Below are 26,944 nucleotides of genomic sequence, written 5' to 3' on the forward strand. Positions count from 1 at the left end.
TTTTTTTTTTAATAAAGATGGGGTTTCACCATGATGGCCAGGCTGGTCTTGAACTCCTGACCTCAGGTGATGCACCCACCTTGGCCTCCCAAAGTGCTAGGATTACAGGCGTGAGCCACCGCGCCCGGCCAAGAAAAATTTTTTTAAGTGCACTGTAAAAGCATCACATAGTCTAGCCTCATAATAATTCTCCCTTTTGAAAGCCCAGGATTCAGTGTGGGCTCTGCCCAGGGCTCAAAAATCCAGTTAAAAGATAGGTAGTCGTGCTTGCTTCGGCAGCACATATACTAAAACTGAAACGATACAGAGAAGACTAGCATGGCCCCTGCACAAGGATGACACGCACATGCGTGAAGTGTTCCACATTTTTCTGAAAGATGTCACTTTACAGAAACAGTGCGTACCATTCTGATGGTACAATGGTGGAGTTGGCAGGGGTACCCAGGCCAAGCAGTGGGGCTGGACACAAGGCCAGTAGCCCAAAGTATGCTGGATTTTTGCTGCACATGCTTAAAACTGCAGAGTAATGCTAAACTTAAGGGTTTAGATGTAGATTCTCTGGTCATTGAGCATACCCAAGTGAACAAAGCACCCAAGAGGCGCTGCGGGACCTACAGAGCTCATGGTTGGATTAACCCGTACATGAGCTCTCCCTGCTACACTGAGATGATCCTTACTGAAAGGGAACAGATTGTTTCTAAACCAGAAGGGCGGGTTGCCCAGAAGAAAAAGATATCCCAGAAGAAAGTGAAGAAACAAAAACTTATGGCACCGGAGTAAATTCAGCATTAAAATAAATGCAATTAAAACGAAAAAACAAGATAGGTAGTCAATATCTAAATAAAGTTAGTGTCCTTATACAGTCTTATGAGAAATTTCTATAATTTTATGTTTGACCTGGCATTCATCTTTTATCTCCCTCTAGCACCATCTAGACTTTTTCTCTGTGTCACCTAAGAGCTGTTTCCTTTAATATGCAGATTTAGGGCTATTTAGCTGACAACTGCCAGAGTAATAAACCAGGTTATCAAAAGTTTGCAAGTCTAAGACAGGAAAAAGGAGATCTTATGGATCTATAAAATGTACTTCTATTGGCATGCCTAAAATGTCTATGTATTTATGTCTTGTGTATATCATGTTTCACTACTGGAAATATATGAAAGTGTTCTAATTAGTTGGCTCCCAGAAAAATAAAAGTGCTTAAATACTTTAATGTAAAAAAGGAAAGACTAGTCAAATGCTTTTCAAGTTTATGTGACTTCAGTAAAATCTTTAATAAATAAGCTAGCTTTAAAAATTATTGGTGGCCGGGCGCGGTGGCTCACGCCTGTAATCCCAGCACTTTGGGAGGCCAAGGCGGGTGGATCACAAGGTCAAGAGATCTAGACCATCCTGGTCAACATGGTGAAACCCCGTCTCTACTAAAAATACAAAAAATTAGCTGGGCATGGTGGCGCATGCCTGTAATCCCAGCTACTCAGGAGGCTGAGGCAGGAGAATTGCCTGAACCCAGGAGGCGGAGGTTGCCGTGAGCCGAGATCGTGCCATTGCACTCCAGCCTGGGTAACAAGAGCCAAACTCCGTCTCCAAAAAAAAAAAAAAAATTATCGGTAAAGTAATACTAGAAATGTCTTCAGAGTTGCCAGCATGCATTTTTGTTTGCAATTATTGATCAAACAATTTCATACTTATCTCTGCCAAATACTATAAGGTGTCAAAATTTGGCATGGTGGCTACAAAACTATAACTCAGCCCAAAACAGAGTGATCTTTGCTCGTGTAATGTTTTTTTTGAGACTGAGTTTCACTCTTGTCATCCAGGCGGGAGTGCAATGGCAGAATCTTGGCTCACTGTAATCTCCGCCTCCCAGGTTCAAGCGATTTTCCTGCCTCAGTCTCCTGAGTAGCTGGGATTACAGGTGCCTGCCACCATGCCCAGCTAATTTTTGTATTTTTAGTAGAGACAGGATTTCACCATTTTGGCCAGGCTAGTCTCAAACTCCTGACCTCAGATGATCCGCCTGCCTTAGCCTCCCAAAGTGCTGGGATAACAGGTGTGGACCACCAGACCCAGCCGCTTGTGTAATTTTTAATAAATAAAACATTGATATTAGTTTAATGAATATAGTTACATCTTGAATTATTTAGTAAAATACCCTAACTTCTGATCTTGTGGCCTTAGGCAGTCTAGTACACAGACATGAAGGAAGTTTGTTCCGTGAAAAGACTATTACCATCTTTGTTTCAAAGCTAAACTATAAACTAAGTTAATGAACAATAGCTTGGAGGTTAGAAGCAAGATGAAATCAGGTAGGGCAGATCATTTTCCCTGTCTCAGTTATAATTTCATAACTTTCAATGACAACTATTGCAGTTTTCATAAATAATTCTAGGTAAATGATTAAAATAAATAATTAGATAAATGTAATGGGATAAATACTTGTAAACAAATGTCATGATTTCGAATCTAAAGTTATATTAAACAACAGATATTTCATTATTTGGGTATTTTCCAATAAAAATATATTGTAGGAAAACATTCTTTCTAAAAATTGTATCCTTTATAAAGGGCAACTAGGCTGGGCACAGTGGCCCACGCCTGTAATCCCAGCACTCTGGAAGGCCGAGGTGGGCAGTTCACGAGGTCAAGAAATCGAGACCATCCTGGCCAACATGGTGAAACCCCGTCTCTACTAAAAATGCAAAAATGGCCGGGGGCGGTGGCTCACGCCTGTAATCCCAGCACTTCGGGGCGCCGAGGTGGGCAGATCACCTGAACTCAGGAGTTCGAGACCACCCTGACCAACATGGAGAAACTCTCTCTCTACTAAAAATACAAAATTAGCCGGGCGTAGTGACGCATGCCTATAATTCCAGCTGCTAGGGACTTTGAGGCAGGAGAATCGCTGGAACCCAGGAGGCAGAGGTTGCGGTGAGCCAAGATCCCACCATTGCACTCCAGCCTGGGCAAAAAGAGTGAAAGTCTGTCTCAAAAAAAAAAAAATTAGCTGGGCATGGTGGCACACACCTGTAGTCCCAGCTACTCAGGAGGCTGAGGCAGGAGAATCACTTGAACCCAGGAGGCAGAAGTTGCAGTGAGCCAAGATCGTGCCACTGCACTCCAGCCTGATGAGAATGAGACTCCATCTCAAAAAAAAGAAAAAAAAAAGAGACTTTATATGAGAAAGGATCTCATATGGTAAATTCTTATCCTAAAGTAAAGTAACTGGATGTTTAAAAAGAGGGATGTTTAGGAAAAGTAAGCAAGTCAAGGTATGTTATAGCTTGTCTGTGTAAGTCATGAAAGAATTTATGAAAGGGAATTTATGTAACAAATGTTGTACAATTTAAAGGTGATTAGGTCTTCTAAATGCTTTATAAAATGCCACTATGACTCTTAGCTGTACAACTCGCTTTATAGCTAGATAAGGCCTGGGACACATGGAGTTAGAGGCTGGAATAAGTCAGAGCTTATCTGCACTTCTGTCTAGGTCTTAGGCTCCACACCTAGTACATAAAATCCCAAACTTACCAAGGTTTTCACTAAAAGTAAAGGTTGCTAAGAGTTAACAGTATAACATGTATTTAAGACTACTGAAGAAACAGTTTTTTTTTTTTTTTTTTAAAGACAGGGTTTCACCATGTTGGCCAGGCTGGTCTTGAACTCCTGACTTCAGGTGATCCGCCCGCCTTGGCCTCCCAAAGTGCTGAGATTACAGGCGTGAGCCACCGTGCCCGGCCAGAAACAGTTGTTTTTATTTTTATTTTTGAGAAGGAGTTTCACTCTTTTGCCCAGGCTGGAGTGCAGTGGTGCAATCTCAGCTCCCTGCAACCTCTGCCTTCCAGTTTCAAGTGATTCTCCTGCCTCGGCCTCCTGAGTAGCTGGGATTATAGGCGCCCACAACCATGCTTGGCTAAGTTTTGTATTTTTAGTAGAGATGGGGTTTCACCATGTTGGCCAGGCTGGTCTCAAACTCCTGACCTTGTAATCTGCCCACCTTGGCCTCCCAAACTGCTAGGATTACAGGTGCGAGCCACCATGCCTGGTCTGAAGAAATAGTTTTAAATGCAATGTGTGTAAGGAAAGTAAAATATGCTTTTGGTAAAAAGATTATAAGGAGGGATGTGAATGTGGATTTTTGCCTAGATTAAAAGGTTAAAGGATTGTTTTAAGTTGGATAAAATGAAGATGAAGGTTTAAGCAAGTTGTGGAAGGTTGGCTATAAAGGAAATTCTGTGTGTAAACATACTGGCTGAAGTTAAAGAGGTATCATCTAGTTTTTCTGTAAATTGAGCATTAAAATAAAAGCACAACAGGTTTCTCTTAAAGCATAACCTGCTCCTTAACAAAAATTGTAAAGGGTTATAAATGGTCTGTAAAAATCTTACCTAATGGTCAAACATTAAAATTGGGTAAATATGTCTACGAGGTTTTAGTAAGAATTTTAACATTAATAGTACACTAACGTAAAGGTGAAATTTGGCTTATTTGGTACCAAAAATCATATAGGAAGCATTGCCAAATATAAAATGGGGTTTGGCTTTCAATTAGCCCAGCTAATTTTTGTATTTTTGTAGAGATGGGGATTCACCATGTTGGCCAGGCTGTTCTTGAACTCATGACCTCAGGTGATCCACCCACCTCAGCCTCCCAAAGTGCTGGAATTACAGGCGTGAGCCACTGCGCCCCGCCGTTTTGGTCCTCTTTAGAAGGTGATTTTATAATCAGCTATAAAGCTCTAACAGGTGCTCTTGAATGCAGGTTTCTGATAACTTTAGAGATTGTGACATCAAAATAGAGGAAAAATGTTCAGGACTCTTGAAGAGCTAAAATGTTCATTAACATCAAGGAGGACAGGAATTAACTACACGAACTGAATAGAAAACTGGAGTGATCTTCTTCACTTTTTGCTTAAAATATTGCTAATCCTTTGTTTTGCTTTTCAGAGTGAAGGAAACTTTTTTGAGGTTATGACAGCTTTTAACAATTTAGTATATGCCCATGAACGAAATTTGGAGCATATTTGTTTCTCTTTACCCGATTTTCTCCAGAATTTGGAAATAAGTGTGAGTATTCTTAATTATGGCATTATAGTTATTTGCATAAGTACACTAAGAATCTGTTTTCTTTTGTAACAGGGCACAACTGGAAAAACTAGATATTTTACCAAGGCTTTGTCTGGAATGGTGTGCTTTCCTTTAATGAATCAAACTTGATTTATGGAGCCAAGAAAGCCCTTGGAAAACTGCCCTCATTTTTGGTGTACACAGTCCCTGTACAGGATTTCTGATCTGTGGTAAGTAAAGAAGGTCACTTTCTGATAGGCCAGGAACCCCAAGTTATCTTGGAACCTCAAGAGGAGAGGAAATCACCCAACTCATAGGCATTTGATGGTACAAATCCATGGCTGGGCTTGGCTTTAAAAAGGTCTTACCTTGCCGGGTGCAGTGGCTCACACCTCTAATCCCATCACTTTGGGAGGCAGAGGCAGGCACATCACCTGAGGTCGGGAGTTCGAGACCAGCCTGACCAACATGGAGAAACCCTGTCTCCACTAAAAATACAAAATTAGCTGGGCATGGTGGCACATGCCTGTAATCCCAGCTACTCAGGAGGTTGAGGCAGGAGAATCGCCTCAAGAGGTGGAGGCTGCGGTGAGCTGAGATCACGCTATTGCACTCTAGCCTGGGCAACAAGAACAAAGCTCAACACTCTGTATCAAAAAAAAAAAAGAGGATCTATGGAACAAAGTTCCATCAAAACCAGTTTAAAAGGTCTATGTGAAAAATAATTTTTCTTGCTGCACTTTATACAAATAACCTGGCCAAGCAAATTGGTCCTACCATGATTTGTCTTTTAATATAAATGGCAAACTGGAGTGAGAAAAATTATGTTTTAAACACTACAGTACACCTGTTGTTAAATTCTAGTCTTGCCTGACGTTTTTCAGTTTTTATTATTTTCTACAGTTTGGATTAAATTCTAATTTTTCTGGCTACAGGTATTCAAAATAATGTTTTCAATTTTTCCTTTTCTTTTTTCCCTATTTTTCCTAATTGAAAATCACTGAAACCTAAGCTGTGCTTTCTTAAAGCCCTGTGAATTGAAGATTAGACAACTTAAACTTCAGAAGAAAACAGCAGCAACCTATTTATATGTGTTGCTGTTGCATACTATTATGTTTCAGCAGGTATTGCCTCTGTGCTCCTGAAACAGAGAGTGCTACCGGGAACAAGTTGACCTCTTCTACTTCAGCGCTGCCTTCGGTGCTCTATAGTAATGACCCCCTCTCAGCAGGAAGTACCCAGAAAGACTACGATGCCCCATCTCCCTACGATTCTCATGATAAAAAACATACAAGCATGATAGAAATCACGTGCAAATTGACAGTGGGGATTGTGGCAGGCCAGGTCTCACTAACATAGGCCTCCATCACAACTGTTTCAGTACTGACTGAGTGGTTAAGGTAAATGTTAAAAGCCAGTGCCCTTATACAAAGGCTGGGATGTAACAAAAGCCCACCAAGAGTTTTGCGAAGGCCTTTCCTGGGCCTTAAAGCATGATTGAACAAGATTTATTGGGGGTCTGAAGAAACTCCCCAAACCTCTGTGATTTAGCAGGAGACAAGATAAGGGTAATCACCTCAGCACCTGGACCCATTTAGATTAAGTAAATTTACTGAGATGGCAGAGGAAGGTCTTCAGGCCTCAGAACTTATAGATTAAAAGAAGTTAATCACTTATGTCTTTAGATGAATGCACACTTAACACAGACATATAACTTAGAAGGTATATAAACTCTAGAAAACTTTGTAATTTTGAGTTGGTCTGGTGATAATTTTCAGGCCTTCTCCCTGTAACCAGTTACAGAAATAAAAACTCTCTTCCTCCCCAGTTCATCTGAATCTCATTATTGGGCTACGACAAATAGCAGCCCCACCCTCAGTTTGGTCCAGGAACAGAACCATGCTTTGCAGTCAGAGAAAGAAATCTGAAGTTCCGAAAGAAGAGGGTTCTTTTGGAAATGAATTCCTTTTAACATTTCCTCAGAAACATATTTTGATTTCAAACCATCATTTTTATTCCAAGGGAGAAATGTCATTTAAAAACTGGTATTTACGGGCCGGGAGCGGTGGCTCACGCCTGTAATCCCAGCACTTTGGGAGGCCGAGGCGGGTGGATCATGAGGTCAAGAGATCGAGACCATCCTGGTCAACATGGTGAAACCCCGTCTCTACTAAAAATACAAAAAATTAGCTGGGCATGGTGGCGCTTGCCTGTAATCCCAGCTACTCAGGAGGCTGAGGCAGGAGAATTGCCTGAACCCAGGAGGCAGGGGTTGTGGTGAGCCGAGATCGCGCCATTGCACTCCAGCCTGGGTAACAAGAGCGAAACTCCGTCTCAAAAAAAAAAAAAAAAACTGGTATTTTAGCTAATCTTCTAATCCTCAGTTAGATTTTAATGACTTTGTGGTTAGAGTTTACTGAACACTCTGAATATTCCAGAAAGCACAGTTCTTGCCCTCAAGGCATGTCCATCTCTAAAGTAAAACAAATAAATAGAGAATCAAAGACAACAAGAGAAACAAGATTATTCATTAGGCCGATGTGGCAGCCATGGAGGGAGAACTGTCTCCGGAGAGTTATTAGAGTGGCCTGGGAGTGAGAAGCAGAGCATGACGAGATTTTCAGGGAAGAAGCCCACAAAGACAGGAAGTGATTTATTAATTTTCCAAAGAGATCAGCTGACACCAAGTTAAAGACAGCTTTTATTTTTATTTTTGTATTTTTATTATTATTATTTTTTTATAGAGATGGGGGTCTCACTATGCCATCCAGGGTGTTCTCAAACTCCTGAGCTCAAGCAACCACCCGCCTTGGCCTCCCAAAGTGTTGGGATTACAACAGTAAGCCACTGTGCCTGGCCAAAGATAGTTTTATAACTGGCTAGGAAAAACTGAAACTAAGATAGGGAAAAACTGAAACTAAGATAGGAGTTAACAGAAAGTAACAGGAGTACAATTTCCACTTCAGTCCATAAAGTGAGGGTCTGAAATGAAGTAGCACCAAAGAAAAGGAAGTCAAATTCAAATGTATTTGAGTACGACTTAGCGACCTTCTGGAAGGTGGGGACAGACAGCTAACATTTAAAGTAGTTATTTTACCTTCATTTTCATTATGTCATTTTATTCTCATAACCTTCCTGGGACAAGGAGAAGGAATAATCTGCCCAGTTCACAGAAAGGACAGCTGAGACTCATAGAGGAAAAACAATTTGTCCTATGTAATAGGGGCAGCTGTTGCTGGCTGCCCAGCCAGTAGCCCATCTCTTCTGCTTTGTCAAAACCACCCCAATGTTGATGGGTGCCCATGTGGCCGGCCCCAGAGAATGAATCTTGACAAGTCCACACCAACCAAGGTAATGGCACTGCCTCTGTCAGGATCTCTGCCAGATACTTGCTTTCTGAGAGTCCCCTGAAGCTTAGAAAAGCCATGTGACAGCTCCAGCCCAAGAGATTTAAGGGTATACCTGCAAGGCAGCATCCAGAAAGAATTTTTTTCCTAATAAAAAGGGAGCGAGGAGAGAGATCCAAGATGGCTGATCACTAGCAGCTCGGGATTGTAGCTCCCAGTGAAAGTGCAGAGAATGAGAGGACGCCACACTTTCAGACGAATTTTTGTTGCTCACGGACCAAGAGATTCCCAGCGGAGGAGCCCCACAGGTCGCCAGCACGACTCTTGTGGCTCGTGCGGCAGTTTTGCTGGCACCTCAGCGGCAGTTCTTGGTGCAGAGTGAGCGGGACTGGATCCCCTTTTGGCCAATGTTGTTTGGAGCTCCGGGAAGGCAGAGTCACCTATTCAGCTGATTGAAGGACGGACTCAAGAAGGGAGCCAGACTGGAGATTCCCAGGCAGAAAAGCACCATCAATCTTAACACCGCTGTTTTGGCCTGCGCAGTGGATTGCTCAGATTTTGGTGCTAGGAATCAACAAGTTGGACGTCCACTCAGAGACCTAATTAGAAAGTCGGTAATTACAAAGATGACAGATGGATAAATATATAATGAAGGGAAGAAACCAGCCTAAAAAGGCAGAGAATACTCAAAATCAGAATGCCTCTCCCTCTACAGGGGATCACAGTTCCTCATCAGCAACGAGCAAGGCCTGATGGAGAATGAGTGCGTTCCATTAACAGAAGTGGGTTTCAAAAGGTGGATGATAAGAAACTTCTGTGAATTAAAAGAACTTGTTCTAACCCAATGCAAAGAAACTAAGAACTTTGAAAAAAGGTCTGACGAAATGCTAACGAGAATAGACAATTTAGAGAGGAATATAAGTGAATTAATGGAGCTGAAAAACACAACACGAGAACTTCGTGAAGAATGCACAAGTTTTAACAGTCAAATTGATCAAGCAGAAGAAAGGATATCAGAGGTCGAAGACCAAATTAATGAAATGAAACGAGAAGATAAGATTAGAGAAAAAAGGATAAAAAGGAATGAGCAAAGTCTTCAAGAAATATGGGACTATGTGAAAAGACCTAATCTACGTTTGATAGGTGTACCTGAATGTGACGAAGAGAATGAATCCAAGTTGGAAAATACTCTTCAGAATATCATTCAGGAAAACTTTCCCAACCTAGTAAGGCAGGGTAATATTCAACTCCAGGTAATACAGAGAACACCACAAAGATATTCCTCAAGAAGACCAACCCCAAGGCACATAATCGTCAGAATCATTAGGGTTGAAATGAAGGAGAAAATACTAAGGGCAGCCAGAGAGAAAGGTCAGGTTACCCACAAAGGGAAGCCTATCAGACTTACAGCAGATCTCTCAGCAGAAACCCTACAAGCCAGAAAAGAGTGGGGGCCAATATTCAACATCCTTAAAGAAAAGAACTTTCAACCCAGAATTTCCTATCCAGCCAAACTAAGCTTTACAAGCGAAGGAAAAATAAAATCTTTTGTGAACAAGCAAGTACTTAGAGATTTCACCACCACCAGGCCTGCTTTACAAGAGCTTCTGAAAGAAGCACTATACATATAAAGGAACAACCAGTATCAGCCTTTCCAAAAATATATCAAAAAGTAAAGAGCATTAACACAATGAAAAATTTACACTAACTAATGGGCAAAACAGCCAGCTAGCATCAAATGGCAGTATTAAACTCATATATATTATTATTCAAATTGGATAAAAAGCCAAAACCCATCGGTATGCTGCATCCAGACCCATCTCACATGCAACGATACACAAAGACTCAAAACAAAGGGACGGAGGAAGATTTACCAACCAGAGAGCAAAAACAAACAAATAAATAAAAAGCAGGAGTTGCAATTCTCGCCTCTGATAAAATAGATTTTAAAGCAACAAAGATCAAAAGAGGCAAAGAAGGACATTACATAATGGTAAAAGGATCAATGCAACAAGAAGAGCTAACAATTCTAAATATACACGCACCCAATACAGGAGCACCCAGATACATAAGACAAGTTACTTATAAAGAGACTTAGACTCCCACACAATAATAGTGGTAGACTGTAACATCACATTGTCAATATTAGACAGATCAACGAGACAGAAAATTAACAAGGACATCCAGGACTTGAACTCAGACCCAGAACAAGTAAACTTAATAAACATTTATAGAACCCTCCACTTCAAATACACAAAACATACATTCTTATCAGTACCACATCACACCTATTCCAAAAGTGACTACATAATTGGAAGTAAATCACTCCTCAGTAATTGCACAGCATTTCATAGGTTTAAATGAAATATTGGTTGGCTGCTTGTTTGTTATTTTTCTTCCCTTATTCCTTCCTGTCTCCATCGTTAAGCATAATTATTGGCATAAAAGAGGTTTTCAATACCCATTTCTAGACTGCATTCTAGCCTGGGCAATAAAGCAATACTCCCATTCTCTCTCCCTCTTTCTCTTCCTTTTTCTTCCTCTCCTTCATTCTTTTTTTTCCCTCTCTTTCTTCCAAAAAAAAAAGAAAATCAGGAATAATAGATTAGACCTTACCTCACAATATTACATGTTTTAAAAAAATAAAAATAAATAAATAAAAAGGGAGCTATGGGGAGAGTCCCGTTCCTCCCTTTCTACTACAGTTGCTGTCTTGTGAGCCTGAAGTGACCAGCCTGAGGATGGAAACCAATTCACTGTGAATGAAGGAGAGAAAGTGTGGAAGAGACTGGTTCCCTGATCACATCGTTGAGCCATGGAACCAACCCTGGGACCTCCCTCCCATCACCAAATGTCTTGGAGATTCTGCAGAAAGGCATTAACATGGCAGGCCTGAGACTGCTATCCTTGGAAAGGCTTGCTTTCAAGGTTGGCCACTGGCTGGGTGTCTGGGAACTTAGATTTCAGGAGGGCTCCTACTCGAAATTGTTAAACTGCTAAGAATGGCTTACTGTGGTTTACACTGAACTCCTGCTTTCCTTTTGGGGGTCTGGAATTTGCATATGTGGCAAACAGAGGGTACGTATGTGACCAGTCCCCAATAAAAGTCCTGGGCACTGAGTCTCTAATGAGCTTCCCTGGTAGACAGCATTTCACACGTGTTGTCACAACTCCTTGCTAGAGGAATTAAGCATGTCCTGTGTGACTCTGCTGTGCCTGCTTAACCCTGGACTTCCGACCCACGTGCCTTTTTCCTTTCCTGATTTTACTCTAGTACTTTTTCATTGCAATACATCACAGCCATGATTACAACCATATGCTGAGTCCCGTAAGTCCTCCCAGCCTATCATCAAACCTGGGGAGATGGTTCTTGGGGACTCCCCAACACAAAAATAAAGGTCCTTTCATTAAGCCTCTGATCACTGGACTTTCTGTAATTTGCAAATGATATAACAATAAAGACAGTAACTAGTGTAGGGAACCCAAACACAGGCTATCTGCCTCTAAATCCCAAGCTCATGCTCCAATCCCACACTGCCTCAGGTCAGTTAAGCAAGTTGACAAGGGCGTTCAGAACTGAAAGGAATGGTAAGAATAAAGGAGAGTGGGAAGAGCTTCAAAGGTCAGAAAAAAACATAAATTTGCCAAAGTAAACACAGAGCAAGGTAGAGTTTAAGGCCTGCTGCAAGAATAGGAAGAGAATAAGCATACAGTGGCAAAGTCTTAGAAAATTTATATTCTTATAAAGTAGTCGGTTAATTTTTCAAAGATACAATATTTCATACAATTTTAGAATTTCAGCATCTTAGTGGGGGAATGGACCTTCCTATCCAGGTAGCCCCACTTCCAGGGGTAGGGAGCACAGGACTTAGAAGGGCAACCAGTAATTACTGTTGCTTATCTCTCATGAGAAAATTCTTTTCACTTCTCTAGTCATTTCTTTTTTTTTTTTTTAAAGACGGGGTTTCACCATGTTGGTCATGGCTGGTCTTGAACTCCCGACCTCAGGAGATCCGCCCGCCTTGGCCTCCAAAGTGCTTGGATTACAAGCGTGAGCCACCATGCCCGGCCTTTCTCTAGTCATTTCTACCTCACAGCATCAGGTCTGAGGTAGAAACATCAACAACTTGTTTTCTGCGAAAGACCTTTCAGATTTTCTTCCCTAAGTTTCTTCTTCAAACCGAGATCCTCAATTTTTTTTTTTTTTTTGAGACAGAGTCTCACACTGTTGCCCAGGCTGGAGTGCAGTGGCGTGATGTCAGCTCACTGCAACCTCCACCTCCCAGGTTTCAAGCAATTCTTCTGCCTCAGCTTCCCGAGTAGCTCGGACTACAGGTGCACACCACCACACCCAGCTAATTTTTGTATTTTTAGTAGAGACGGGGTTTCATCATATTGGCCAGGCTGGTCTCAAACTCCTGACCTCGTAATCCGCCCTCCTCGGCCTCCCAAAATGCTGGGATTACAGGCGTGAGCCACTGCGCCCGACCTGCCTGGCCCCCCAATTCTAAAAAGTGTTGTTCATAAGCCCTAGGATCCAAGCTATTGACTGTTTGCATTATAAACCCGGGTGTGTTATCAGAACTCAACTAGATATTTTACTTTTACATCAAAGTAGATCCATAGTTTACTCTGTACAATCTAACTTTAAGAGCCCTCTTAGTTTGCAAGTTAGGCATCTGGAACTTGAAATATACTTTCCCTACAGAAAAAAAGGAGGACAGCCTAATTAACACAGTTCCACTGTAGTGGAACTTTTCGAAGCACTTTTCGAAGGAGAAGGAGGAGGAAGTGGCCCTTTCTCCATTCCTAGGCATGGAGTAGTTTTAGGGACGGTTTAGAAAAAGCCAAAACTCATCGTTGGCCATCCTCAGATGTAAACTGTGTGAATGACTCAGATATTTAACACTCTCAGAGGTATAGTTTTCTTTGTTTTGTCTTTTTTTTAAGAAAGAGTACAGACAGCCACACATGGTGTCTCACGCCTGTAATCCCAGCACTTTGGGAGGCTGAGGTGGGCGGAACACAAGGTCAGGCGTTCGAGACTAGCCTGACCAACATGATGAAACCCCATCTCTACTAAAAATACAAAAATTAGCCAGGCGTGCTGGCATGCGCCTATAATACCAGCTACTCGGGAGGCTGAGGCAGGAGAATCACTTAAACTTGGGAGGTGGAGGTTGCAGTGAGCCAGGATGGCACCACTGCACTCCAGTCTGGGCCACAGAGAGAGACTCTGTCTCAATCAATCAATCAATAGAAAGCGTACAGACAAAGCTCTAATTTTGTTGACTTTAACAAAAACCAACCAACCAACTTTAGGGCATGGGGTCTTAAGGGAGGTAGGGAGGAGCTCTGAAGTGAGTTCTCCCATAAATTGTTCCTTCCTTTGGAGACAGTGATAATATGAGGTCGTAAGTTTATCAGGAGGGAGGGCCAAGGGTCAGGAGGTTTGGTTTTGAGTGAGGGAGTGGAATGCAGGCCTGGGTGTCCACCACTGCTAACTGGTGAGTTGCCTAAATGTATAAATAAGTTACCAGGAATCAGGAAGTATTCAGGGTCCAGTCTTGAAGGTAGGCACTCAACAAATATATGCAGAACAAATGGGGCTCCCAGGAGATTTTATGTAGATTTCAAAAGACTTAAGAAATGAATCTACTCTGGGAGTCAGGCTCACAGATGTTTAATTCCAGTTTTCAAAATATAAATGGGCCTTCTTAAAAGATAATCCTACTTCTTAGGATCAATACATAAAAATAAAAAAAATCTGATCATCTCTTTTGTCTCTCAAAGTTTGTATATGAACTAGAACCTTTACAACTTCTAAAACTGCATAAATTTGAGAGAGAAAAGAATTCTCATTTATTCTGAAGCTATAAATTCACAATGTGTGTATGTTTGTGGGTACTTCCATTTAACCTCAGCTTCTGTAAATATCACAAAAGAATCTGATGAGCAAAGAAAGATGGCAGCATTAGCTCCAAAGTACACATCCATATGAAAAATGCAGTTATTAGAAAATATTCAGAGAGGCTGGGCGAGGTGGCTCACGCTTGTAATCCCACCACTTTGAGGCTGAGATGGGTGGATCACTTGAGGCCAGGGGTTCGAGACCAGCCTGACCAACACGGTGAAATTTGGTCTCTATTAAAAACACCAAAAAAAAAAAAAAAAAAAAAAAATTAGCTGGGCCTGGCAATGTGTGCCTGTAGTACCAGCTACTTGGGAGGCTGAAGCAGGAGAATTGCTTGAACCCAGGAGGTAGAGGTTGCAGTGAGCCAAGATCGTGCCACTGCAGTCTAGCCTGGGCAACAGAGTGAGACTGTCTTAAAAAAAAAAACAAAACACACACACACAATTCAGAGGTCTTTATTACTAAATAAAAGCATGAGGTTTAAAGTTGACAGGAAAGCCCTAAGTTTAAGCCACTTTTTTTAAATTAAAAATTTGTTTTTAAGAAGCCACTTTTGATATTCCCCTGATAAAGAAAAATGGCTATTTTCTATGAAGTTGAGTAAATACCTATATCTTGCTTTTCCTTTTTCTTTTTTCGGTCCTGCAATTCACATTAATTCTTGCAGCTATATATCTTGCTTTTCCTTAGTCCCACTTTTTTTTTTTTGACATGGAGTCTCACTCTGTCACACAAACTCCCTGGTTCAAGCGATTCTCCTGCCTCAGCCTCCCAAGTAGCTGGGGTTACAGGCACGCACCACCATGCCCAGCTAATTTTTGTATTTTTAGTAGAGACGGGGTTTCACCATGTTGGCCAGGATGGTTTCGATCTCCTGACCTCGTGATCCGCCCGCCTTGGCCTCCCAAAGTGCTGGGATTAAGGCATGAACCACCGCGACCGGCCAGTCCCATTTTTATCTATCCTAACTACCTAACATGAACTCTCAGCTCTAGTCAAATTCATCTCCTCACATCTCTTGAATGCTCTAAGCTCATCCCTTTCAAATTTTCTAGTCATTCTCTTGTAAGTGATTTTATTGCACTACACTTAGTTTTATTTCTCTTATGTACTATTTGGGGGCCTTGGGCTGAGATTATGTACTGTCATGGTTTGAGATTATGTCTGTTTTCCCTGTCCTTTTATCCCACAGTAAACTTTTTTTTTTTTTTTTGAGATAGAGTCTCGCTCTGTTGCCCAGACTGGAGTGAAGCGGCTCCACTTGACTCACTGCAACCTCTGCCTCCCTGGTTCAAGAGATTCTCCCGCCGCAGCCTCCAGAGTAGCTGGAACTACAGGCATGCACCAACAAACCCAGCTAATATTTTTGTATTTTTAGCAGAGATGGGGTTTCACCATGTTGGCCAGGCTGGTCTCAAACTCCTGATCTCAAATGATCCACCCGCCTTGACCTCCCAAAGTGCTGGGATTACAGGCGCGAGCCACCTTCGCCTAGCCTTAACTGGTAATTTTTGGAAAAAAAAAAAAAAAAAAAAAAAACTATAGAAACATCATTTCAGAGATGAATCAGCAATTACACTTGTACTCTCAGTGATTTAAGATGCACTATTGTAATCAAGATGATTTGCTTTAATCAAAATACTGTTACAAATAAGATTTCAGGACATTTAAAAAGTTTCAGCAGAAATCTTCTCATCACATCTGACTTGGAGTATTTTACTTGCCTCCTTGATGGCTTTTTGGTATTAAACACCAGGACTCTAAATGTGCTTCAATAATTCAAATAATTTTATATAGTTACTCTTTCTAGTGAGATACCCCCCTCCATTTTTTAAGTAAAGATAAATATTTTTTAATTAGGAAAATTAAGCGATTCTCCTGCTTCAGCCTCCTGAGTAGCTGGGACTACAGGCGCGCGCCCCTATGCCCAGCTAATTTTTGTATTTTTAGTAGAGATGGCATTTCACCATGCTGTTCTCGATCTCTTGACCTCATGATCCGCCTGCTTTGGTCTCCCAAAGTTCTGGGATTACAGGCGTGAGCCACTGCGCCTGGCTCCCACAGTAAACTTTTAAACATTAGGGCCCAGCCTGCCCAACATGGCGAAAACCCATTTCTACTAAAAATACAAAAACTAGCTGGATGTGGTGGTGCACTCCTGTAATCCAAGCTACTGGGGAGGCTAAGATGGGAAGATCACTTGAACCTGGGAGGCAGAGGCTGCAGTGAGCCGAAAATGCGCCACCGTACTCCAGCCTGGGCCACAGAGTAAGATTCTGTCTCCAGAAAAACTGTTAGGCCCTTTCGTACTCAAATATGTGTTTATCTACTCTCAGGTTGCTGTCCTCCTACATCCCCATCTCCACCCCCATCCCTCAACCCCTATCTTTTAGTAGATTCTTCAAACACTTGCTGAATTTAATATCTACCCTTGTTGTAGTTCTCCCACTTGTAGTGCTGGGCTGCTTTAGGGCCCACCTCCTCAAAGATGCTCTTTGCTTTTTGAGATGATGTCTCACTCTGTCGCCCAGGCTGGAGTGCAGTGGTGAGATCTCAGCTCACTGCAACGTCTGCCTCCTAGGTTCAAGCGATTCTCCTGCCTCGGCCTCCTGAGTAGTTGGGATTACAGGCACCTGCCATCACACCCGGCTAATTTTTTGTATTTTTAGTAGAGACAGGGTTACACCATGTTGGCCAGGCTGGTCTCAATCTCCTGACCTCGTGATCCGCGGGCCTCAGCCTCCCAAAGTGTTGGGATTACAGGCATTAGCCACCACGCCTGGCCTCAAAGATGGTTTCTCTGATCACTGAAGCCCACCACAGTCTCTCCAGAAATGAGAATTACTATAGCATATGTTTATATTCTTCAAATCTATTATTACCCATCCCCCCACCGCAGTAGACTATAAACTCAGAAGGAGCATGGGTTTTAAAATTAGACAGATCGAAGCTCAAATTCCACTTCTGCCACTCACTATCAGTGTAACTTTGGTCCAATAACTCTGGGCTTGTTCCTGCAATTCACTGGGGGTGTTTAACAGATGAAATGGGATATCTTTCATAAAACACTTAGTACTGCAACTTGCATATAGCAGACAGTGGCAGACATATAGCAGACCTTAAGGAAAAAGGTCCCACTGTACCTAAAATGCAGGTGACCAGGAGGGAGACATTCAGTAACTGTCAGTTTACTTCATACAACACGTTCTGACCTAAGGGCAAAAAAGCACTTTTTCAACCAATTCAAGCTCGCCAACGATCCCCGATCTGGGGAGTGTAGGTGAAGGTTTTCGAGTTGAACAAAAAAGACTCCTTGTCAAACCTGAAGACGTGGGGTCACATTGCTTGACTGCATACCAGATTCCAACGTCTGCAAACTTTGTAGAGTGACTTGTCACCAGGAACTTCAGGGACAGGACCTGACTGCTAGATGAAGCTCTGTCCTTGTCCAGATCCTCACCAATCTCTCCCGACCCGGAAAGGACTGGCCTACAGCCACATCTTCCGCCCCTGCCTCTCACCCGGCCCTCTTGTCCCTCAGCCAGTCGGGCCCACGCCCCAGGGGTGTCCCAGAGGAGGAATGCGCCCTACTTCCCAGTCCCAGAGCCGGGGGAGACTCACTGCCGAAGTCTTTGGCCTGGTGGAGGAGCTCGTGGTCTCCCGCTGGCTGCAGCTCCTCCTCCGCGGACTCCGCCACCGTCTCGGATGGCTGCTCGGGTGGAGAGGAGCCCTCAGGCTGCCCTTCTCCCTTGGGCTGCCCACCGCCCGCCGCCGGCTGCTGCAAGCCCAACCAACTGCTCAAGCCCCGGAACATCCCGCCCGCGGGGCCGCCGCCGCGGTCCCGATCCCCAGAGACCCCAGTGAGCACTAGCGACCACTAGCTCCACTCTGCGCGACTCTCCGGGAGATGGCCGGAAGTCGGAGGGACACCGGAGCCGTCCAACTCCACCGCGGTCGGGTAGCGTCACTTCCGTCTGAACGTTCCGCCCCTGATTACGTCATTTGTGACGCTGTTTTGTGTGCGTGGCGAGGGGACAAAGGGTTTTCCCAGCGTAGCCCCGCCTGGTTTCTTTTCCTCTTGCGCCAGCTTTGTAGGCAACTGACCAAGGCGTGTGGACAGTGTCTTTGTCACAGTCCTAGCCAGTCTCATTTTAAGATTGCCTCTAAGCACCTTGGCTGGTGACTTAGCCTCACTTTTTCAGGTCCCGCAGGGCTGGGTTCCCGTGGAATTGGATGTCTTCAGCCTCCTCCTGAGCCCAATTCAAAACTAACCCAAAGTCGCCAAGGCCAACTGACAGGGAATAGAGATGACAGAATAAGGTGTTAAATAACACAATGGGATGCTGTCTGCAGAGTCTAGACTATGAGAAGCCACAGGACACACAACCTTGTTTCTTCAAATAAATTGCAAGAAAGAGGGGGGTGTGGTGGGGAACCTACAGATTAGAAAAGACTTAAGACATAGACCCCATGGCCACTTATGCATTTTATTAGGACCCTAATTCAGCAAACACATTGAAAAAAATAGTATGACATTTATTATAACAACTGGATATTTGGACACTGGGTAGTTGATAAAATTGAGGAATTGTGAAATTACAAAATTTTAATTGTAGTAAAATACACAAAAATTACCATCTTAATATAAGATTTACCATCTTAATAATTTCTTTTCTTTTCTTTTCTTTTTTTTTTTTTTGAGATAGAGTTTTGCTCTTGTCGCCCAGGCTGGAGTGCAATGGCACAATCTCGGGTCACCACAACCTCCGCCTCCTGGGTTCAAGTGATTCTCCTGCGTCAGCCTCCCGAGTAGCTGGGATTACAGGCGCCCGCCACCACTCCCTGCTAATTTTTGTATTTTTAGTAGAGACGGGATTCACCATGTTGGCTAGGCTCTAGAACTCCTGACCTCAGGTGATCCACCTGCCTCAGCCCCCCAAAGTACTGGAATTACAGGCGTGAGCCTCCACACATATTGAGATTTTACCAAAGAAATGATGCCATATCTGGCACTGAGAACCATCCCAGCAACCTGACCACTGCTGGTCTTCCCTGGATACCATGAACCACGCTGTCCAAACCTTCTTCACTCCTGCCAACAGCGACTGTCCCCCCAGTTATGAGATGTTGAAGGATGAGCAGGAGGTGGCTGCGCTGGGAGCACCCCACAACCCTGCTCCCCTGACGTCCACTGCGATCCACATCCACAGCAAGACCTCCGTGCTTGACCATGTCGTCTGGTCCCTGTTTAACACCTTCTTCATGAACTCCTGCTGCCTGGGCTTCATAGTGTTTGTCTAGTCCATGAAGTCTAGGGACAGGAAGATGGTTGGCAACCTGACCCGGGCCCAGGCCTATGCCTCCACCACCAAGTGCCTGAACATCTGGGCCCTGATTTTGGGCATCATCATGACCATTCTGCTTATCATCATCCCCATACTTATTTTGCAAGTCTATCAATAGATCAAGAGGAATCATTTAGGCCGGGGGCTCTGCCCGTGACCTGTTTCCTAAGTATTCCCCTTTCCATTCTTTGCCCTGCCTTGGAGCCGAGTCCTGTATCAGCCCTTTATCCTCACACACTTTTCTACAATGGCGTTCAATAAAGTGCATGTGTTCCTGGTGGGAAAAAAAAAAAAAAGAAAGAAATGATGCCATATCTGGGCCAGGCGCGGTGGCTCAGGCCTGTAATCCTAGCACTTTGGGGGCCAGGTGGGTGGATCACCTGAGGTCAGGAGTTCAAGACCAGGCTGACCAACATGGTGAAACCCCATCTCTACTAAAAAATACAAAAAATTAGCCGGACGTGGTGGCAGATGCCTGTAATCCCAGCTACTCGGGAGGCTGAGGCAGGAGAATTGCTTGAACTCAGGAGGCGGAGGTTGCAGTGAGCCAAGATTGTACTATTGCACTCCAGCCTGGGTGACAAGAACAAAACTCCGTCTCAGAAAAAAAAAAGGAAATGATACCATGTCTGGAATTTGCTCCAAATTAATACAGCATGGGGATGGGGAGGAATGGGTGAGGATATAGATGAAAGAAGCCTGGCTATGACTTGAAGCTGGGTAATTAAACATTTGTCTTTTCTATATTTTTAACTTTTCCCACAATAACATGTAAAACTAACAAAAACCTGGTGATATGAATAACTACCCCTTCAGAGCAGAGAGTTCATGGACACATTTCCCAAGCACAGTCTCCAGTCGTTAGTTGTGGAAGGACATCCATGATTCCTTGCTCCCTAGCTATTTTGAGAAGCGGAGGACAGTTCCGGTGACCTGAGGGAGTACATGAAGAACTGACTACAGCTCTGTTTTCCCTGCTGTCCAGTTTTCCAGCCTGACTTACATTTACATTTTATTCAGGTCCAGGATTTTAGATTATCAAGCCTAACCTGTTTTTTCTTTCCCCCAAACAGCTTTATCGAGATGTAATTCAGGTTACCTTACAATTCACTTGTTTAAAGTGTGCAATTCAATGGTATATATTTTTGGTATATTACACTATTAATATTTTAAATTGTAGTAAACATATATAACAAAAAATTTGCCATTTTAACCATTTTTTAAAGTGTGCAATTCAGTGGCATTAGTAACATTCTAACCTGTTTTCAGAGTCCAAATATTGATTCGGCTTTGAAGTCAGGAGATGTCTTAGGATCAATGCTTTTCCAGGCTTTATTAAGTCAATAAGAACCTGAAAGCGGTTGAGACTTTCCAGAATAGGATATTTGCTTCAAGTATGATTGAATAGAGCCTGGAATTTGAGTGAGAAGCCTAGGATGGGGCTTCTAATTCCACCATCTAGTAGGTTAATAAACTTCACTTTCTTTTTTTTTTTTTTTTTGAGAGGGAGTCTCGCTCTGTCTTGTCCAGGCTGGAGTGCAGTGGCACAGTCTCGGCTCACTGCAGCCTCTCCCTCCTGGGTTCAAGCGATTCTCCTGCCTCAGCCTCCCTAGCAGCTGGGATTACAGGCGCCTGACACTGCGCCTAACTAATTTTGTATTTTTAGTAGAGACGGGGTTTCACCATGTTGGCCAGGCTGGTCTCAAACTCCTGATCTCAGATGATCCACCCACCTTGGCCTCCCAAAGTGCTGGGATTACAGGCATGAGCCACCATGCCAGGCCTAAATGTGACGTTTTACTCATCTTTTGGCCCTTCAAGTTTTCTCACTTGCAAAAGAAGTATAGTGCTGGTCCTTCCCATAGCAGAAGTGGGGCCCAGCCCTGTCAGCCTTACTCTGCTTTATCTCACGGGTCACTCAAAATCATGATGAACACTGTGGTCGCCAAGGGAAAGACAGTTTTACAACTGTTCTAAAAGGTAGAATTCTTAAAAATAAAAGATTAAGCTGGGCACAATGGCTCATGCCTATAATCCCAGCACTTTGGGAGGCTGAGGTGGGAGGCTTGCTTGAGTCTAGGAGTTTGAGACTGGCCTGGGCAACATAACGAGACCCTGTCTGTACAAAAAATAAAAAATGAACTGACTGTGGTGACTTGCACCTGTGGTCTCAGCTACTCTGGAGACTGAGCTGGGAGGATTGCTTGAGCCTGGGAGCTGAAGGCTGCAGTGAGCTGTGATCATGCCACTGCACTCCAGCCTGGGTGATAGAGCAAAATCCTGACTCAAAAAAAAGAAAAAAGATTGTAAAAGAAGAACATAAGCAATCAACTTAATGATGGGCTTCATTTTCATTTAAAAAAAATCATCTGGCTGGGCACAGTGGCTCACGCCTGTAATCTCAGCACTTTGGGAGGCCAAGGCGGGTGGATCACCTGATGTCAGGAGTTCGAGACCAGCCTGGCCAACATGGTAAAACCCTGTCTCTACTAAAAATACAAAAATTAGATGGGCGTGGTGATGGGTGCCTGTAATCCCAGCTACTCAGGAGGCTGAGGCAGGGGAATCACTTGAACTGGGGAGGTAGAGGCTGCAGTGAGCCAAGATTGTGCCAGTGCACTCCAGCCTGGGTGACAAGAGGGAAACTCCATCTCAAAAAAAAAAAAAGTCTTGTGCAGATCCAGCAAAATGTTATGCTGGTAGTGGGCCATGAATTGACACTTGTTGAATGAGGACACACCCTTACCCCACACGAATTTGACAACCTTACCCTGTTATCAAATTTGTTTTCTGGCTCATTATTTTTTCCATTTGAGATTAATAATACAGTAGTTATTAAAATGACCCCTTTGTATTTACAGACTATCTTTTATCCATTAGCCTCATAGATGAATAGAATAAGACAGTTGGATGAGGCCTCACATCCTGTGGTGGAGTCTGGCTGTGCATTGATGTCCTGGCTTCGCCACTCATATTGACTAATGTACCCTTAGTGAAGACATTTCACATCTGTCAACCTCAGGTTCCTCATTCTAAAACGGGGATCATAACAACTGTCCTGGTTGTAAAAAGAAAATGAAAGGTGGAACTACGGAAGGAAAGCTTACATATGCGGCAGGTATTAAGTATTAGCACCCATTCCAACCCATTTCACAAACATTCTTTTCCCTAAGCCCTCTGGAAGACTTGTTTATGCCTCCAGCCTTTTGACAAGGTGGTTCCTCGTCCCTCCTCCAGAGCCCCCAGAGCTCCATGGAGACCTGGATCTCCCCCAAGGGTCCCCTGCTGAGTGAAGCCTCTGCTTATTTTCCCAGAAGTTGACATCATTGTTCCAAGCTCCTTACTGCTTCCTCCACACACTGTTCTTTCATCCTTGGTGGGGAGAGATTACATTGTGTTTATTTTATTTTATTTACTTTTTTGAGATGGAGTCTAGTTCTGTTGCCTAGGCTGGAGTGCAGTGGTGTGATCTCCACTCATTGCAACCTCTGCCTCCCAGATTCAAGCAATTTTCCTGCCTCAGCCTCCCAACTAGCTGGGACTACACATTCGTGCCACCACGCCCAGCTAATTTTTTGTATTTTTAGTAGAGATGGGGTTTCACCATGTTAGCCAGGATGGTCTCCATCTCCTGAGTTCGTGATCCACCCGCCTCAGCCTCCCAAAGTGCTGGGATTACAGGCGTGAGCCACTGTGCCTGGCCGTGTTTACTTTTTAAAATTAATTAATTATTTTTTAAGACAATGTCTCACTCTGTTGTCCAGGCTGGAATGCGGTGGCACGATCATAGCTCACTGCAGCCTTGACATCCTGGGCTCAGACAGTCTTCCCGCCTCAGCCTCCCCTGGGACGCATGCAAGCACACCTGATAATCTTTGTATTTTTTGTAGAGACGGGGTTTTGCCATGTTTGTCCAGGTGAGTCACCAACTGCTGGACTCAAACTATCTGCCTGCCTCGGCTTCTCAAAGTGCTGGGATTACAGTGGTGTACCACAGTGCCAGGCCTCCATTGTGTCTTGAAAGACATCGACATTTGTTCTGCAACCCTCTCCCCTTCCTTGTCACAGACATCTATTAGTTTCAGACTCACTACCCATCCTGCGACTCCAATTTCCTGAAGTTCCTTGACCTCAATTGACTCCTCCACCTCTTGCCATCCTTTTGGGATCCTGGATGTCCAACACACCATTCTTGTGGGCACTAGACCCGAGGCCAGTGATGGCCATCTCACTTTTCTATTCCACTGTAGCTGCCGCACCCCAAACTGTCTCGTTTCCTGGAATGCCCATTTGAAGGCCTGGACTCCAGCATGACACTCTCCACTGGCCGTTTGCCAGTCCTCTCCTCAGAGGCCCTGGCCTTTGAGCCCTTCTCTCATCTGTCTGCCAGTCCATCAGCTTCCTGCTGGTTTTATTAATAGTTCGTGTCCTCTAGGACTAGAGCTCTGGCCCATCAGTGTAATCCCAGTCTTTCTGTGCCCTCTGCCTCCTCACTCTCTTGTCCTACTCTATGCAAGCAGCAAACTTGTGTTTCATCACTAAGAGCTGTATTTCTGCAAATACCTTGCCAGATTACAGCTGGACACCACTACACGATGATGGTTTCTAAACTCCACTAGGTCTTCAGTGACTCTTGTCCAACTTGTCCCTCTAGCATCTCACATCAGTTATGCAAAATTTCCTCCACTTTCCTAAAACCTTCCATCTCACTTCAGATCCTTCTATTGTTCATGTTAGCTTCCTTCAGTGGTTTGCTTCTTGCCTTCACCTGAAAAACCACCTGTATCCATTCCCAGCACCAGTCATCCTCCAATACTCTTTTTTTGTTTGTTTTTGAGACAGAGTCTCTAGTGTCACCCAGGCTGGAGTGCAATGGCACGATCTCAGCTCAATGCAACCTCTGCCTCCTGGGTTCAAGCAATTCTCCCTGCCTCAGCCTCTGGAGTAGCTGGGATTACAGGCAGGCGACACCACACCCAGCTAATTTTGCATTTTTAGTAGAGACAGGGGTTTCACCACGTTGGCCAGGCTGGTCTCGAACTCCCGACCTCAGGTGATCCACCCGCTTCGGCCTCCCAAAGTGCTGGGACTATAGGCGTGAGCCACCGCACACCCGGCCCAAATACTCTTAAAGGTCACTCTTCTCCATCTCAAAAAAAAAAAAAAAAAAGTCACTCTTCGAAGCCTTAATTTCCTTCCTCCCCTCCCCGCACCCCTGCAGCTCTTTGCTGCAGGAGTATAGTTCTAGGGAAACTTACTGCTTCCAACAGACGGGTGGACCAGACTGTGAGCTAGCCCCTTAAAGGGAGGCATTCTATTTTCTTTTCCTTCTCTCCTGAGTTCTCTTGCAGTTCCTGGAGTGTAGTAGGGGGTTCACAAACGTTTATGACTAGTGAAGCCCTTTGCAAAGGTGAGATCTGGACCGGAGGACACGAGCGAGGGTCTTGGCTTGCCAGGGGGCGGGGGCTCTGCGGGAGGCGTGGAGTTCATTCGCGCACTCGAAGTGCCTTTGCAAAGTGAGCCACCGGAGGGAGGAGCGGTGCCCGGGCGGGGCGAGGCTTGGGGCCCAGTGCGTCCAGAGAGGAGGGAGACGGGAGCTGCCTGTGCTGGAGGAATCACTTTTTAGGTGCTTGTTTTGGACCACTGCACAAACCCGGGTGCAAACCCCAAGCTCAGCAGCGTGAGTCAGCTGGGCCAGCAGCTGGGCGGAGAGGGGAAGGTGGGCGAGGAGGGCGCTGCGCACCCCGAGGCCCGTGTGGGCGGCGGGAAGATCGCGGGGGCGGTTTTGGACAGCCTCGGCAGCGTCCCCTTCCACAATCCGACAGGTGAGCGCCCGGCCAGCAGCCGGTTGGAGCCCGCCGTCCCCATCGGCCACCCTCCCCGGCGCTACCATCACTGCGCAGGTAACTTCCCTCCTGGGCCTGTTCCAGACCCCCAGGGCCTCGGCGCCCGCCCGGGCCGCCCCGCGTCCCCAGGGCCTCTCCGCTCCGCACCCCCAGCCCCGGGGCATTTGCAGGGCCGGACTCCTTTGTCCCCTCTCTGATGGCGCCCGCTCCCTCCCCAGCGCTGAGTCCAGAATCCGGCCGCCAGCCCCCCGCGTCCAGCATCCCGCGCTCGCCGACCGCGGCTGCCGGGTGTGGCGAGGGGACTGGGGGACTCTGACCTGGGCCCAGTGCGGTCGGAGCCTGTCCCGATCGTCCCCGGGACGGGTTTTTCCCCTACCCCGCCCGCCCCCGCGCCTGTACCGGGATCCCCACTTCTCCCGGCCTTCGGGAGCCTGGAGAGCCAGAGATGGCGTTGTTGGAAATGAAGCCCCAAGCGGGGGTCGGCGAGGCTGGTGATCAGCGTCGGTAAAAGGGCCTTTCTGTCCTCTCCCCGGTCCCAGTGCACCCTTTAACTAACGACCCTCGCGTTTTCCCCGTACTAGAGGGTTAGGACGCAATAGTGCGGAACTACGCTGCTGCTACAAAATAGCTTTTGAGGGGGGCAACATAAAAAAGAATTGTATGTATAGTTTATATACGATAAAATGCCCCGTTTTTAGTGTGCAAATCGATGGGATTTGACAAATTATATCCTCCTGTAACCATTATCCCAACGTGAACATTGACCATTTCTTTCACCCTGCAAAGCTCTTTGGTACCTCCCTCCAGTTAGTCTTTGCAGCCCCAGGCCCCGCACTCAATCCCCGTTCTGATTGTTATCAAGCTTAGTTTTGCCTGTTCTAGAACGTCATAGAACAAGATCATCAGGTAAGTACTCTTTTGTGTCTAATATTATTTTAAAATGGCCATCACTGGGAAGCTGTCTCTGGATGCTTCCGCTGCTTTTATTTGCTCTTGGCTGGCCTGGTGTAAGGTGGGAGCCACTGGCCACATGTTGTTATTGAATACTGGAAATGTGGCAAAATCCGAACTGAGATGTGCTCTAGGTATAGGCATCTGATTTCTGAAAGCTTAGTACACAAAAAAGATGTAAAATATCTTACTAATAAATTCTTACATTATGTGTTAAAAATGATAATATTTTTTGGCTACATGGGGTTAAATAACATATATTAACATGGACTTCATTTGATTCTTTTTTTTTTTTCTTCTATTGAGACGAGTCTCGCTCTGTCGCCCAGGCTGGAGTGCAGTGGCGATCTCGGCTCTCTGAAATGTCTGTCTCCCTGATACAAGCGATTCTCCTGCCTCAGCCTCCTGAGTAGCTGGGACTATAGGCGTGCACCACTGTGCTTTGCCAATTTTGTATTTTTAGTAGAGATGGGGT

The 26,944-nt window shown here is 44.7% G+C and overlaps 2 protein-coding genes, 1 non-coding gene and 2 pseudogenes across 13 annotated transcripts in view; 4 read left to right on the plus strand and 1 right to left on the minus strand.

The window, feature by feature from the left end:
• The window catches only part of SYAP1 (synapse associated protein 1), a 48,618-nt gene extending 30,462 nt beyond the window's left edge, over positions 1–18,156 (minus strand). Inside the window, exon 1 of the mRNA XM_012434459.2 lies at positions 17,949–18,156. Within this exon, the coding sequence (XP_012289882.1) occupies positions 17,949–18,141 (193 nt within the window). The 5' untranslated portion in view covers positions 18,142–18,156. The remainder of the gene's footprint in view (positions 1–17,948) is intronic.
• LOC135270040 (U6 spliceosomal RNA) lies at positions 264–370 on the plus strand. The gene has a single exon (XR_010338255.1). It is a non-coding gene; the product is annotated as a U6 spliceosomal RNA (small nuclear RNA).
• On the plus strand, positions 347–780 carry LOC105705439 (large ribosomal subunit protein uL22-like; annotated as a pseudogene).
• Positions 18,157–19,388: 1,232 nt separating the features above from the next.
• Positions 19,389–19,919, plus strand: LOC105705618 (interferon-induced transmembrane protein 3-like; annotated as a pseudogene).
• Positions 19,920–25,216: 5,297 nt separating this feature from the next.
• CTPS2 (CTP synthase 2) overlaps positions 25,217–26,944 on the plus strand; it is a 215,600-nt gene continuing 213,872 nt past the window's right edge. For 4 of the 11 annotated variants that reach the window (XM_021674816.2, XM_021674815.2, XM_021674811.2 and 1 more), the window contains exon 1: positions 25,246–25,352. The gene's annotated coding sequence lies outside the window, so the exon portion shown is untranslated. Of the gene's footprint in view, positions 25,353–25,497; positions 25,576–25,696; positions 26,425–26,944 lie in introns of those variants that run through there. The other 7 variants (XM_021674807.2, XM_021674812.2, XM_021674808.2 and 4 more) reach the window with 6 other exon arrangements.

The sequence above is a fragment of the Aotus nancymaae genome, unplaced genomic scaffold (genome assembly GCF_030222135.1).
Source record: "Aotus nancymaae isolate 86718 unplaced genomic scaffold, 86718_ANA_hifiasm-v0.15.2.pri h1tg000058l, whole genome shotgun sequence".
In the NCBI taxonomy this organism is placed as follows: Eukaryota; Metazoa; Chordata; class Mammalia; order Primates; family Aotidae; genus Aotus; species Aotus nancymaae.